General features: G+C 33.3%; 1 protein-coding gene across 1 annotated transcript; it reads right to left on the bottom strand.

The window, feature by feature from the left end:
* Nucleotides 1-10,518: 10,518 nt before the first annotated feature.
* Nucleotides 10,519-12,067, bottom strand: LOC111900120 (uncharacterized). The gene is made up of 2 exons (XM_023895993.3): nucleotides 11,322-12,067; nucleotides 10,519-11,101 (listed from the first exon to the last, which is right to left on the bottom strand). The coding sequence occupies exons 1-2, from the start codon at nucleotides 12,027-12,029 to the stop codon at nucleotides 11,036-11,038; spliced, it is 774 nt and encodes a 257-aa protein (XP_023751761.1). The 5' UTR covers nucleotides 12,030-12,067; the 3' UTR covers nucleotides 10,519-11,035.
* Between the last annotated feature and the right edge of the window lie 3,254 nt (nucleotides 12,068-15,321).

Here is a 15,321-nt window from a genome sequence, read left to right as displayed (position 1 = left end):
GCTTCCTTTCTCTCTCAAATCGCTAAAGCACTCTAGGGTTTCTCTCTATGGACTGTTGGGTACAAATGACGGCCATAAGGCCCTTTAAATAGGTCGCAAACCCGAGAAATTAGGGTTTCATTAAACAGCGCAGACTCGCCGAGTCCATATCCTGGACTCGCCGAGTCCAGACGAATCCCGCGTCCAGAATCGCGACCCTACTCGGCGAGTCTGAGCTCCAACTCGACGAGTCCCCTCTCAAAACACAAAAAATCAAAACTATAAAGATACCTGGAATTCCGGGCTGTTACAGAATCTGAATTTATCACCTTAGATATTTGTGCTGAAGAGGCGAAGTGGCTAAGTCAATTTGTAGAGGACATTCCCGAATGGCCCAAGATGGTGACGGCGATATGTATACATTGTATAACCAATCGGCAATTGGTAGAGCTCAAAGTACAATGTATAATGGGAAATCAAGGCACATTAGATGTAGACATAAAACGATACCATAACTAATCTCTACGGGGGTTATCACGGTTGACTGGGTGAAGTCAAAGGATAGCATTGCGGCTCCGCTTACAAAAGGCTTGAGTAGAGATGTAGTTTATAAGTCGTCAAGAGGAATGGGACTAAAGCCCATGAATGAATAAATTCATACGAAGGAAACCTTACCCAGAAGACTGGAGATCCCAATATCTGGGTTCAAAAGGATAACCTATCTGTATGAGTGAGGCATGTCACTATAGGCGAGTTAACATTACTTCCTAGTCCATTCCTATATGTAGTGAAAAAATTAGGCTAAACATATGGTTTTTAATGATTCTTGGAATCACCTATGTGAGAGAGAAGTGGTGTCACTTCGAGGTGAATTATAGGGACACAATTCCAAAAGCTCTTGCAGAACCAGACTAGTGTTCATGACCAAAACGAACACGTCTATGAGGATATGACTTTGTCAGGGAGAATCATGTGAGATTTACATTGTCGTCTACATAAATGGCAACTTAGTTCAAAGACATCAAGATCTACTAATTGCTAGGAGATTAAGTGTAACTTCTTAAGGGAGGGTTCAAAGGGTAATACCTACCTATCCTATGTAGGATTCAACTGTTGAAAATTTCGTTTGGAAATTGGATGTGCAGAGATAGATCTCCATTCATGTGGGGGATTGATGGAAAATTTAGTATAAATATTTATATTTTTTACTAACTTTGGACATATATAAATATATACATATGTTGTATATATAACTAACTCTAAGTGAATTTCTGTTCTCCTCCACGAGGACTTCGAAATGCTATATTATATGTCCAAAATAAAGTATATGTGAATGAGATATCGATACTAAAAGATGGGTATTTGAGAATAAATTTAGCAAAAAGAGAGGAATCTGGGAATGATTCCTACACTGGTAGAAAGACCAAACAAAATAAGGTTTATAAGCTTGAATGCATGAAAGGCTTACAAGCTTGTGTCTATGGTTATGATACAATTCCTAACCGCACGTAGGGGGTGCAAATCTTGGATTTCATAGACCAAAAACACCTAACTCGTGCATGGGCGCGACCTGCGGACACGAATGCAGCTCCGAAATCGTTTTTGCTAAACTTGACAGTTTTGGTCCCTATTTTTTAATTCTGTAATGGATGCTTTAATTGCGTAATTAATGACATTTATTGGTATTAAGCGCTCAATCAATTAGTGATTTGTTCCATTACACGATTCAACTATAAAAGAAGACCTTGCCGTCTCATTCAAACACACGAATGAAAATACTCTTCTTTTTCCTCCTTCTCTGTACTCCTGCTTCCGGCGATTCTTTCAGACAAGTGGTAATATCCGGCAGTACACAATACTGCTAAGGTTGTTATACCATGGGAACACGGAGAATCTGTTTAAGGGAATCGAGTCCAACTCGAGCCTCGACCACTTCGTTTGCTTCTAATCTTTTCTTTACAGGAACCTTTCAAAGAGGAAAAACGAAGACATTACACTAACAGGATCGACATCTAGCAAAAAACGCATGTGCCAGCGGTTGATTGGAAAGAACATAGAGGCCATGATTACACCTTCCTTGAGCTAGAACCCTTTTTGTTTCCCGATCCTGAATATAACAAGAAGATTTGGATAAAAGAACATCCACATCATTATCATATGTTAACTTACTAATGGATCGATAATAATTTTTTCGAGAGACGGGAAACCACCAAAACATCCCGTAAAATGAATACCATTAGTAAAAGAAGAGAATCCAATAGAAGAGATAGGAAGCGTGTTACCATTGTCAAAGTGAACGGAACCATCTCTACCAAACGGCTCGGGTTGATTAACCGAAACCGAGGAGGAAACCATATGGTCGGACGCACCGGAATCAGCATACCAATCCGGACCGGAGTTGTTGACATTACACTTTGCAAGGAATGCTTTCACAAGGTTTGATTCATTTGCGGGAGAGGGAGAAGAAAAAGTAGAAAGTTGCTGGCACAAGTTCGCATAATGGCCATTTTAGAGACATAATTGACAATGAGGAGGGCGACGCCCACGACTACGACCATCACGAGTGCCTCCCCAGCCACCACCACCGTAACCTTGACCACCACTCGCTAAGGCCGAGGACGCATTAACGTCGGAGGCAGCAGAGAAAGCAACGGCTAGTAACGAAGTCCCATGGATCAAAATGAGAAACAACTCATGTCCTTCGTCTTGAGAAAGATCTCGAAAATTCTAGGTGGTGTGGGACGCCCGAATGGAAGTGGAAAATTAGTGACCCCAAGTCCACACAAAAACCAATGAGATTTGTCCGACTCATGAACCGCATGACCAATGGCCGCAAGTTGGTCACAAATAGTTTTGAATTTTCAACAATATTCGGAAACAGAGGCGGTGCCTTTAGTAAGGAGGCAAAGTTGGTCGTGAAGATTCTGAACCCGCTCCGTGGAGGAGTTCCCAAAAGCGGCCTCCAAAGTCAACAAAATAGCACAGACGGATGAAATACCTACGACTTCAGAAAAGGCCTATTTGATGAGAGAGGCTTAAAGCAAAATAATGGTCCATTGATCAACGGCTAGCCACTCCGCGTGTGCCGGATTCATGGTCGGCTTATCATCAACCACATGGTGGGATGACGGGGCTTGAGAAGTGTCGTCAACATGATCAAAAAGGTGTTGATAGGTAAGGAGGGGAACCATTTGATTAACCCACAACAAGTAATTTGTGAAAGAGAGACGTATGGTGATAAGGTGGAGGATGGTGTTCATGGGGAGGGTGGAGTCGGTGGAGGAAGAAGCGTCGACCATGAGGGTGGCGGAGGAGATGATCAAAAACCGATGAGAGGGGAGGGGGGAGGGGTAAGGGAAACCGAAGAGAAGAGAAGAAATGAATGAAATCGGTTAGAAAGTGAGGAGATTGACTCTTGATACCATGAAATTATTGATTAATCTCCATGTCAATAGACCATGGGGGTTACTCTCATTATATAGATCTCATTATATAAAGGTTAAATTTACAACAAACACCTCAAAAAAAACAAGTAAATACAATAAGAGTACAATAAACTATGCTAGTCTAATATATTATATTATTAGGCTATGCGGAGTCGAAGGTGCCAAGCCAAGTGCCAAGGATGCCAAGTACATTGAAACACCGCCCCTAGCTCTCGCTAGGGGGCTCACCATCTTTGAGTCGTCATGGTGTTAGCGAGCTGAAAGAAAAAGTCCGATTGGTTGCATGCAAAATGTTACAGCTTTATTTGCATGAGAATAAAAAACAAAACTCATATCTGTCACAAACTATATATATATATATATATATATATATATATATATATATATATATATATATATATATATATATATATATACTATCTTTTAAAAGAAATCTCACTATTTCTATAAATAGATTGAATATAATAATATTATTTTTTAAGACGTCCAAACTATTAAGCTTATTGTACAACTAACCATCAATAAAATAATATTAAAATTTTAACATAATCAACTCCCTTTGAATCGACATTATCTTTGAATCACACGTTCAATTTTCAAATTTTGAAGTTTACATTCTTAAATCTCGGCATGTTCCCAATCGTTCGTTCCCTCCTATGCCTCCCTTTTAATATAATGTCACTGCCAAGCATCTCCTCTACCCATCCCACATCACATATGGTTGACCTATCGTCACCATCTGCAGTTCTGCATCCTTTGTCGCTGCCAACATCATTGCGCGCCACATCACCACCACCAGGTACAGTTACCCTTTTTGGGTTAATAGACGCACATCCCCCATCGTTGCCCCCTTCAATCACCAATCGCTGCCAACATCTTTGTCATCTTCATTCCGTCCATATCAGCTCACTTTTAAAGGTTCGTTTTCTCACTTTTACGAATTAGAAAATCAAAACCCTAAGTTTGAATGCTTTCATCGCCTTCAATCCATGTAATCAGATGTTACCACAGGAATGGAATTAGACTATAACTCATTGTTTGGGACTATATTCATTTTGGCTGCTTGTAAATTAAAATTTGTTCAAAACTTCATGTTCAAGTTGAGACTACTGAGTGCAATCGTTTAAATGTTCTGCTAGCACACTCCGTTTACTCAAAATTTTTGATATTATAATAATAAGTTAACCCTCCTTTATCTCTCTAGCCTCAGATCTGTTTATTTATGGTTCTTTTCATGTAGGATAAATTTGGATGGAGCCTGTGCTTATGTTGCTTACCATTTGATTGAAACTACCTCTTCACTTGGTAAATTTAAGCTCTACCTTTCTATTATCTTCCTAAAATACGTATTAGTCTGATCTGCATTTTGGTTTGAACTATTTTTGTAGCTATATTCAGAAAACAAGTAGTCAAAGAGATGGAAAAAGAAGTTCAAACATATGGGTTTTGATAGAAAATCTAATCAATTTCATGGTCGTGTGGTGATCGTATAATATCCTGGACATATTAGTCTTAATAAATAAGCATATGTTCATTTCTTGATGGTTTTGCAGGGCTCAGATAGAAGTCAATCGACGACACTTATTGGTAGCAACTTAGTCATATTTACCGGAAAAGACTCAACCTCCAAATTTTAGGTCTAGTGTATAAGGTCTCACGCAGAGGTAAATCACCACCCTTTTTATTAGGCCTTTTTTTTAGGGTTTCATATACATCGGTGTTGGAACTTTTTGGAATTTGCAAACATGTTGTCGATTTTTTGTATAATCTTTTCCTCTGTTTTTGTTTGTTATCATGACTTTCAGTTGCTTATTTAATGATGATGAATATCTTCAAGCCTATAGAAAAGACGATGGAATCTACTATTGGGGTATTCCAAAATGAGTTTTTTGATGTTACCTGATTCAAAATTCCATTTGGACACCGACTTTGAAGGGTTTTTTTTTGCCTGATACTGAATTTTAAGTTGTAGAAACTTCTCAGCTTTGAATTTATATATACATGCATTATAGTGATGGGTTTTCTAAATTTCTTGGGGATTTTTCAGGGATGGAATTAATGTTCATACAAATAAAATGATATTGAACTTTCCAACCGAAAATGTATGATCTTATGAAAATATGCTTAAAAAGAAAGACATTATTTTCAACATGACCATATGATATGCTTCTTGCCAATAAAATGTAATCAAAGATTTTGTTTTACCTTTGGGTTTTATGAAGCCTTTTGAAGTGATAAAAGTCAATTTCATCTGTTGTTATTTGCATTGCTTTTATATTTATATGGTGTATAATTAATTAAAAAAAATGTAGAAATAATATGTTCATGTATCCGTCATTTTTGTTTGCAGGTCCCTTAATTGTCATTGGTAGGAAGCTCACAATGGGTTTGATTCATTTTTAAAACCCACGTTCCCTTATCTGTTTTAAAATCACAAATTCCTCTTGCCGTTTGTTTTTTTTCCCAATTTTCGAATTTCCTTCACAACAGATCCGAATCAGAATCGCTATTGGGTGAAAAGAGGTATTTATGCCTCTCATCGTTGTATGTTTTTTCAGAGCATCCAACCTCTAAGAGTGAAAGAGAACCATTGAAAGTCTCATCAGAAGAAGCTAGCATTTCTTAAGCTTTCTTCCTCGAATTTATTCTTCTTATGGATACATTGAAGAAGAAGATTTGGTTTTTTTCTTCTTAACAAATCGATTTGAAGAAGCCGATTCAACTTTCTTATTTTTTCTCCATTTCGGTTTGGTTTTTATCAGGGGTGGCACAGATCCATGTAATAATCGGTATCAAAACACTTATCTTTTTGTATTTTTGAATCCGATTCACACGAGTTTTGATTTTTAAGATCATCAAAATCATGTTACAAATGTAAATTCAGTTATTTAATGAAACTATTCGACACTCGCGACATTGCACCACTAAACACCTAGCTAGAAACCATTTGCCGAAAGCAACTACCTGACACAAAACAATCCGTCAAAAGGCCGAAAAGTACTATCTAACGTGAAAAGAAAACTAATCGCCGAAAGAAACTATTTGCCGCGGCGGCTTTGCGCGGGTACACCACTAGTGTGTGTGTGTGTATATATATATATATATATATATATATATATATATATATATATATATATATATATATATATATATATATATATATATAAAAGTCCGTTTGGTTGCATGCAAAATGTTATAGCTTTATTTGCATGAGAATAAAAAACAAAACTCATATATGTCACAAACTATATATATATATATATATATATATATATATATATATATATATATATATATATATATATATATAAAATGAAGTGTGTTTTTTTGTGTATTAAATAAAAATTATTTGTTTATTAAAATAAAGTAATTAAATTAAATTAGAAAAAAGAAAATACAAAAAATTGAGTGCTAAGAGTGTTACCACTCCTTATAAAATGTCAAGTGTAAGTGTTAAAAAAAAAAATGATGTGACATTAAAAATACTTATGTGGCAAGGTGCCAAGAGTGTCACCACTCCTCTTAGTCTTAGTATGCGGTAAAAAATATTGAGTCGAATAAGGAAGATGATAAGAAAATGATCACATGAGTCCTCGACTTTTGGACAAATCTTTTATGTGATAATGATCACGAGTATTAATGTGGCTCTAGAAACACCACTAAGTAATCTTATGCATTTTAAATTGAAAAATATCAATAAGATCGATGTCTAATCAAGCTTCACCCATTTAGCAACAACATATCACCATGTGAAGTCTTTTACTATTAGATGCGAGCTCTCAAGGAAAAATGGACGTTTATGCTCATCTATTATATGACATATTTTAACGAGAAAAACCGGTCCCGTTTGCAAGTTGGTCCAAGCCTCCTTACATAGGTTGGGTTTAATATTAATTTATACTTTATAATTTAATGTTCAAATCATTGTATATTTATTGGTTCCTATAGTTGTTGGATAAGTGGCGTTATGAACATGAAGACTTTGGACTTTAACTACCTATGACAACTTGAGTTTAGAAGCTTGTGGTGACGTGTTCTTGGAAAAATTAGTTCCTTCCAAGGCTATTTTAATTGACTTCTTAAAGTTGATTGATTATTATTGGCTAAAGATTGGATGGATTTGAATGTTAAATGTTAAATGTTAATAAGCTATCAATATATTGATGGAACTCGTGGAGAAGTTTGAATTTTTCCATATTGGCATTGAATATCTATTTTCCACAATGTTTTATTTATTTTTTATTTTTAACATCATAAAATCTTTTTTTAATCTCTATTATCGTGTCTATACATGCAATTATTTCTATATCTTTTTTAGTATATTTCTTCGATTTCTTCACAATTATGCATAATTTCAAAAATGCAATCATGCATCTTAGGTGGAAATAGTCAACCACAATACAGTTTTATATATATATATATATATATATATATATATATATATATATATATATATATATATATATATATATATATATATATATATATATATATATATATATATATATATATATATATATATATTGAAAGTACAAACTAACATACTTCTAATTACCACATATCTCTTCTAGTAAAACTTAAACTCATGATCTCTCATTTAAGAGTGTCACTCCTTACTGTTAGGACAAAAGCCATTTGATACGACAATACAAGTTTGGATGATTATGCAGATAAAGAATGGCACAATTTATTTGTCTTCACAATGATAATCACCTTTGATGGTATTAAGGGAACTTACAAATACTTTCCCTTTTTCGGACATTCAATATGGCATAGGAGACAATTTTCTAAACAACAACACTCGAAATAAATTCTTAAATAGAAAGAGATATAAGAGTGACCAACTGTTTGTGAAACATATACATTAACTTGTCAACTTATAACTCACGAGTATAAATTCATTTCACAAGCATCCTTCGCAAGAACGCAATTAGGGTAGTTGGTAAAAAATAGTTATGCAAACCATGAATTCCTTGTGTGTATATTTGTCCAAAAAACATTAATATCACTAATTCGTGATGGTAAAGTGGATCCTTACATGGTCATTTCAGTGAATAATGTTTTCTATAAATGCTCCTTGAAATAATTTGTGGATTATAAGGTTTTTGGTATAAAATAAAAGGTTTAAACTCCCTTCGAGACGAAAATTTTTCTTTAATTCGAGCTTGTTTAAAAGCCAAAAGCCAAGTACTAAACATGCCCTATAAGAAAAGTTCGTACCTATAATAACAAAATTAGCATGTTACCCAAATAAACCACTTATATATTATTCAAATATCATTTTATCTAATCTTACACATTTTAAAAGTTTAACACTACTTTTGTCAAATATTTTTATACAAATAAAAATAACAACTTCCAACTTGTTTTTGCTAAACATGCCCTAAATATACTATTAGCATGTTGAAGTTGGATGCTTGCACATTACGTCTAATACGACTTCAAGTAGTATTTTTGTGTGTGTGTGTGTAAATTACATGTCAACCTGAGGTTTCAATATTGTTTATTACTTTTACTAAAAACTAAAAATAAGTATTGATTAGTGAAAGCACGTTTTGACGACTACACATGATAAATGTTGATTTTATGAAATTTGAATGTCATGTGTAATCATCCACTTGTTTTACATGATTTTGAGATTAGCATGTTTTTGTTAAACAACCATATTATTATGGTACATTAAACTTTTCGTTTTCATTGTTTCCCATGATTTCAACTTTATGAGTTTATCATGAATTAGTGGAGGAAAAGAGAAGGTGATCATCTAGCTCATTGTTAATAACATCAGAACAAGATTGTTTTTGGTGATCATCTTTTCGAAGCTAGCATCTAGTGTTTAAATTTTGTAGCATATATTAAGAGGTTTTGAGCATCCATTAAATACAATAAATGTAACATTTTACATAAATTTGATGATTCTTTTATGAGCATAATGACTTTATATGACATGAGAGACATAACTCGACTATTAGCAACTTCAAGCAAGATATAGAACAAAAATGATAATTTCTGTGTTTTGAGTGAGAACTTGATCATATTCGATATGAACATAGTCGAAATCTTCAATCTTGATCTCACTTTCAGTGTCAAGGGCGTGATAGTAATTTACAAAGTCAATTATTGGAGATACGTTAAGGGCACAACGGTAATTTACAAAGTCAATTATTGAAGATTTGGAGCTACAAAATATCAATAACGAATATAATTATTAAATGCTTAAATGGAACCTTAACAAATCAATAAGTTCTTTCCAAAAACCGAATCTTATCAAAGTATCAAATTTATTGAATTTTAATAATTTTTTATTTGATATAGAAGTTTGGGGAGCAACCGTTTTCAAATTTTTAGTGGTCCAAATAAAGCTTGTAGCCATTTTCACATATTCCATAGACAAGAGTATTTTTTTGGACCAAAAGTAAGTCATAATTGATACAACAAGTACACTTCAAGCATCTACATCTCACTAATGATTTGGATACATATAAACATTGCAACAAAAGTTAAACCATCTCCTCCTACCACTCAAATACTAATTTTTTAAATAATCTTAAATTCTTCATCAATATTTTATTACACATATTTATTTACACATGACAATACATAATTTAACATTTTGACCTTTGACCAGACAAAAAATTACAATTTTTCGTCTCATCCAAAAAAGAAGAAGATGAGACAGATGTTTAGGAAAAGACATAAATACCCTCCTAAATTTCTTCATTCAAAATAACCCTAAAATATTTGATCGGTCTCCTTTAACAAAAACAACCTTGATGTCCAAAATGTATGATTTATAGTTTTAACTTATATAAATAATTAGAAAAACATTCAAATGGTCTATAAAAAGTTAGATGGACCTACTAACCTACCATTATATTGACAATGTATTTCTTTAAATTTATTACTTAATTCACCAACATAAGTAGGTGACTAAATCTACTAACTACCCACCTCTCTTCTCTACTCCTACATTATCTACAAGCAACCTACAATCCTCAATAATGTATTAAACTTGTAAAATAAATGTAAATTATATATAACATTTGGCTTTTGGGTTAAGGGAATTGCAATAAGAAAGCGTGAAAGATTGACATGGTGACAACAAGAATGCAATTTTATTCCTTTATTTCTTCTATCAAAGAAACTTATGACTACAAAAAGAGAACTGATTTGCCAACAAATGTTTTATGTTCATATTCCTAATGAATTTAAGTGAAATAAACACGTGTCATCACCTGGTTTGTAACCTTTGATCCTTGCTCCACTTGTATAAGAACTTGCATTCCTTGTGTAAATCCGATAGGACTGAATCTCAATGAATCATGGAAGCAAGGTCATTTTGTCACTTGCTTATATGGTGTGTTTATGTATATATCGTGTTTTCTTCAAGTTCAATCCATTGTGAAAATGTTGCATAGACAGAAGCTGACATTCGAGACTAGTTTGCAGAATCTACACTATACAAAGAAAACCGAAAAAGGAAGCACACGAGATTTTTTTTTTTTGTTTTTTTTGACTTCCTGAAGAACAAGTGTAGATGCAAGAAATGGAAATACCCATAACTTGATTGAGAAATTGTGCCACTTCCAATCATCTTTAAGCTTCAAATTTCATAAAAGTGTCATCAACTGTTCTTGATGCTTGCTTTTCTGGATTCCCAGCTTTCTTGATAGAGTCTGCATAGCATATCAAGAACAAAAAAAGATTAATTTTTTCATCACCATTGCTGATCCCCAAAATTCTTATGAACACCAATTACATTGATATCAGAATGAAACAGTTAGTCTATTGAGCTGACTAGCAGAAACCCAATAACAGAAGGTGAGATTAAGAAGAAATTGACACGATAAAAAGTTAAAGATGATTGGATTGGATTGGATTGGAATATTAAATTACCTTGGATACAGTTTGAACGATGAGCTGATTTGAAGAAGCCAAACATTCCCTTGGTGTTTCAAACGAAGATAGAGAAAATTGCTTAGAAACAACACCGACATCGAAGTAAATCAATCCGGAACTGGGTATATCGACCCGGATTTCCTTAACAGGAAACCACAAAAACAAATCCTGGGCGGAAATACCCGACAATCCATCGATCTGACCATACGTCAAGGTACCGGAAACATTCTGATCGTAGTGCAATTCGTCCTCAAACTTAGCATTACAAGCTTGATCCAAATGCACTTCGAATCGACCGGAATCATCAATGGTGAAATTGGTGACACCTTTGGGTAACAAACCCATGGGCAATCCGTTTGATTTAAGAACTTCGTATATGGTTTTAGTTTCTTCGGAGGTTGAAATGCAGAAAACGGTGGCAATTGTGAGCAGAAAAACAATTGGGGATAGAAGTGGTTGAAGATTAAACATGTTTTGTGGTTGGATTTTTAGGGCATATGAAGTTTGATGATGATGATGATATAATATAACACCTGGAATTGCAAGGTGTTTGGATGTTTTTGTGTAGGGTTTAAGGGAATCGGAGATATAGAGATAGAAATAGATGGAGAAGAGAGTGTTGTTGCCAGCAAGAATACAGAGGGGATTAGGAGAATGATGAATTATTGATGCTTGTATTCTAGGGCTTTGTTTTGGGTCATCCATAACCAATCGGGTAGATCCATGTGGACGTTTGTACCCAAACTTAATATATATTTATATTTATATGTATATATAACTATGAAATCTCAATAACATATTTTTAGCAATAGCTATTGTTTGCCTTTTATGATTTTCATTTATCTATTTGAAAAAGATGTTTTAATTTTATATTTTTATTTTGAATGAAAAAATCATGACAAAAGATATCTTAAACTTTTTTTAAGTAAACAAATTAAAAACAGAAAATAAAGTTTAAATGGCTAATATAGTTCAACAATATTAGTATATTGGAAATGCGTCAATTCTTAAAATTGTAAAGATTCAAGTATCGTGATGTATAAAAGATATAAATTTATGAGTATAGATTAGCGGCTGTGTGATTTAGATGTTTAAAAAAATAATAAAGATATTTATTTTAATATTATAATAACTTTTTATAAACTATGAAATTATTCTTGGATACTATGAAATTACTTTTTATATTTTTGCTAAATTTTTTATTTTATTTATCAAAATGTTTTTTTTAAAGATACTTATTGTAATGATATTCAAAAAATCATTTTAGAACAAACAATAAATTTTTTTAGGCTGTTCGGAATGGGGAAGAAAAATGATGTGTAAAGGCTGATATGGCACAACCAAGATGTGTGAACACCGTCCCAAGGGTCAGTGCTCTGGCTGTGGCGTGGGTGGGGAGACGAAAGGAAGGAGACGGACAAATATTTTACACACTTTTTTCACAACAAAACACACACATTTTTTCAAAGCATTCATACATTAAAAAAAAGGATAATTTTTTCGGTTCAGCTTCTTGTTCATCTGATGACGAGTTGGTATTGCACACACTACTGTCTGCGACACAATACATGGTTCATGAAAAAGGAGAAAGTTCACATGGCGAGAAGAAGCGTAGAAAATTGATCATCCAGGATCAAGAGGCGGCAAATGAACTTTTGGTACGTGATAATTTTGTCCCTGATAGTTTATATGATCTATTGAAATTTGAAGAATGTTTTCGTATTAGTAGAAATTTATTCGTACGTATAGCTAAAGATTTGGAACGTAATTATGAGTTTTTCCATTTAAGATGGGATGTTAGAGGTAAACGTAGTTTTACTACAATACAAAAATGTATGACCGCTCTTAGACAATTGGGATATGGCATAGCCGCAGACGCATCAAATGAGTATTTGGAAATGTCTGAGAGGATGGGTCAAGAATGTAAACATATTTTCTGTGAGTATGTTATAGAGCTTTACCGTGACATATATTTACGAGTTGCGACATCCGACTAAAAGTGATGTCGAACAGTTGTATGTCGCGCATCAAGCTAAACATGATTTCTAGGGATGTTTGGTAGTATTGATTGTACACATTGGAAGTGGGCAAATTGTCCCAATGTGTGGCGTGGTCAATTCATGCGAGATGAGCATGGGGTCTCGACTGTTATATTAGAGGCGGTTGTTTCACACTGCCTATGGTTTGGACATGCATTATTTAGTATAACGGGGTCCAACAATGACCTAAATATGCTTCATGTGTCTCCGTTATTTAACAATATTTTGTAGGGTAAAGCATCAGACATGTCATACGTTGTGAATGGAAATGAATACAAGTATGAGTATTACCTAGGTGATGGGATATATCCAGAGCATGCTACAATTGTCAAGTTATTTTCATTTCCAGCCGATGAAAAATGAAAATTGTTCAAGTTAGCATAGGAATCCACAAGGAAGGATGTGGAACGAGTGTTTGGAGTCATAAAACAAAGTGACACATAATCAAACATCTGACATGAACATGAGATAGGGTAAAACTAACGACGGTGTTGACTGCTTGCGTTATTTTACATAAAATGACAATATAAGAAGATAGTAGGACTATTTGTTCATATATCGGGAACGTCATACTTAATCTACCTGCAGTAATACAAGTTGGCAGCCCGACATACTTTTCTAGGATTTTAGAAATACAAAACCGTGAAAACATTACAATCTACGTCACGATTTGACCGAGCACATATGGGAAAGACAATTCCAAGGGGAAAATGACGATGAAGATGAAGAAGATGAGGACGGTGACGACAAGGTGAATGAGGACGGTGACGACGACGAGTAGTATTTATTTATGTTTTTTTTATGTTTTTTAAGTAGTGTAATGTTTTATTTGTTATGTTTTATGTTTATTTTAGTAATTTAGGTTTTAAATTTCTATGTTTTTAATTAATGAAATGTGGTTTTATTTTTTTTGTGTTTTCAAAAAAAATATGTATGTTATAAATTATGTTTTTTATTTAATATAATGTTACAAAAAAAAATATTGTGTAATTTTAACCATTTCCAAAATCTAGTGGATTGGTAGTGAAACTGACGTGACGTAGAGATGACAACAATTTTTTCGGTGATTGGTAGTGACCACTCTTCAGGGCCTTATGGTGGACAATAAAGTATTATTTTGAAACATTAAGAAGGTAGGGAGACATTTTCCAAAAAAAGAATTATATAAAAATAAGAAAAAGTCTAAAAAAAACTTAAATAAAGAAGAACCAAATTTGTAGTGGTATTTGTAAAATTTGTGACTATTTTAAGACATTAAAATATTCTTTAGTTATTTTATGGCAAATAAGCATAAACGATTAGATTTTAAGCTAAAAAGGTGATATTTTTAATACGCATTAGATCACAATATAAATGTTTGATAGATTTTTTTATTCGATTGTATAATTATAGGAAAAATATACTTATTTTAAGTATTCAGTATTATCTATTTTCTCTAAAAACAAACAAAGGGTTGACCAAGAGGTCAACGTATCATTACTTCATTAGCTTAAGTAATACTCCATTAAACAAAAAACGTATGCAATTAGCTTTTCGTTTACACTTCGGACTCTTTCACTCAACACTATGTTGAGAGAAATTGTTAGACATCATTAAATACCAAACATTAGTGGTCACATGTTACAAACTAGGAAATTATAGTGTCAAAAATAGTTATTATTTTGTTTCAATCATCATAATTTAATACAATGATTGCTTATGTGCTTAATAATATTCTCTTTCTCTCATGTCATATAAAATTACTTGTTGATCTAAAAGACAACTAACATAATGGAATAGATTGCATTTTCCATTCTCATTATTAAATAACTATTCAACTTACTTTAGAAAAACTATAACTTTTGTTTTAATACATAATAATACAAATAATATAAGAAAGTGTGGTTTTAGATATCTGAAATATCACGATATACAATTATCGTCGATTAGGCATGGCATTATGCTAACATACACTATGT

Source organism: Lactuca sativa, chromosome 8 (assembly GCF_002870075.4).
Source record: "Lactuca sativa cultivar Salinas chromosome 8, Lsat_Salinas_v11, whole genome shotgun sequence".
Taxonomy (NCBI): domain Eukaryota; kingdom Viridiplantae; phylum Streptophyta; class Magnoliopsida; order Asterales; family Asteraceae; genus Lactuca; species Lactuca sativa.
Note: the sequence above shows the minus strand (reverse complement) of the source record. Positions and strands in the feature narration are given on the sequence as shown.

Coding starts and splice junctions, on each gene's coding strand:
- LOC111900120 (XM_023895993.3), bottom strand. CDS start 12,029: ATGGATGACCCAAAACAAAGCCCTAGAATACAAGCATCAATAATTCAT. Junction 11,102..11,321: donor TCGTTCAAACTGTATCCAAG/GTAATTTAATAT, acceptor TATGCTATGCAG/ACTCTATCAAGAAAGCTGGG.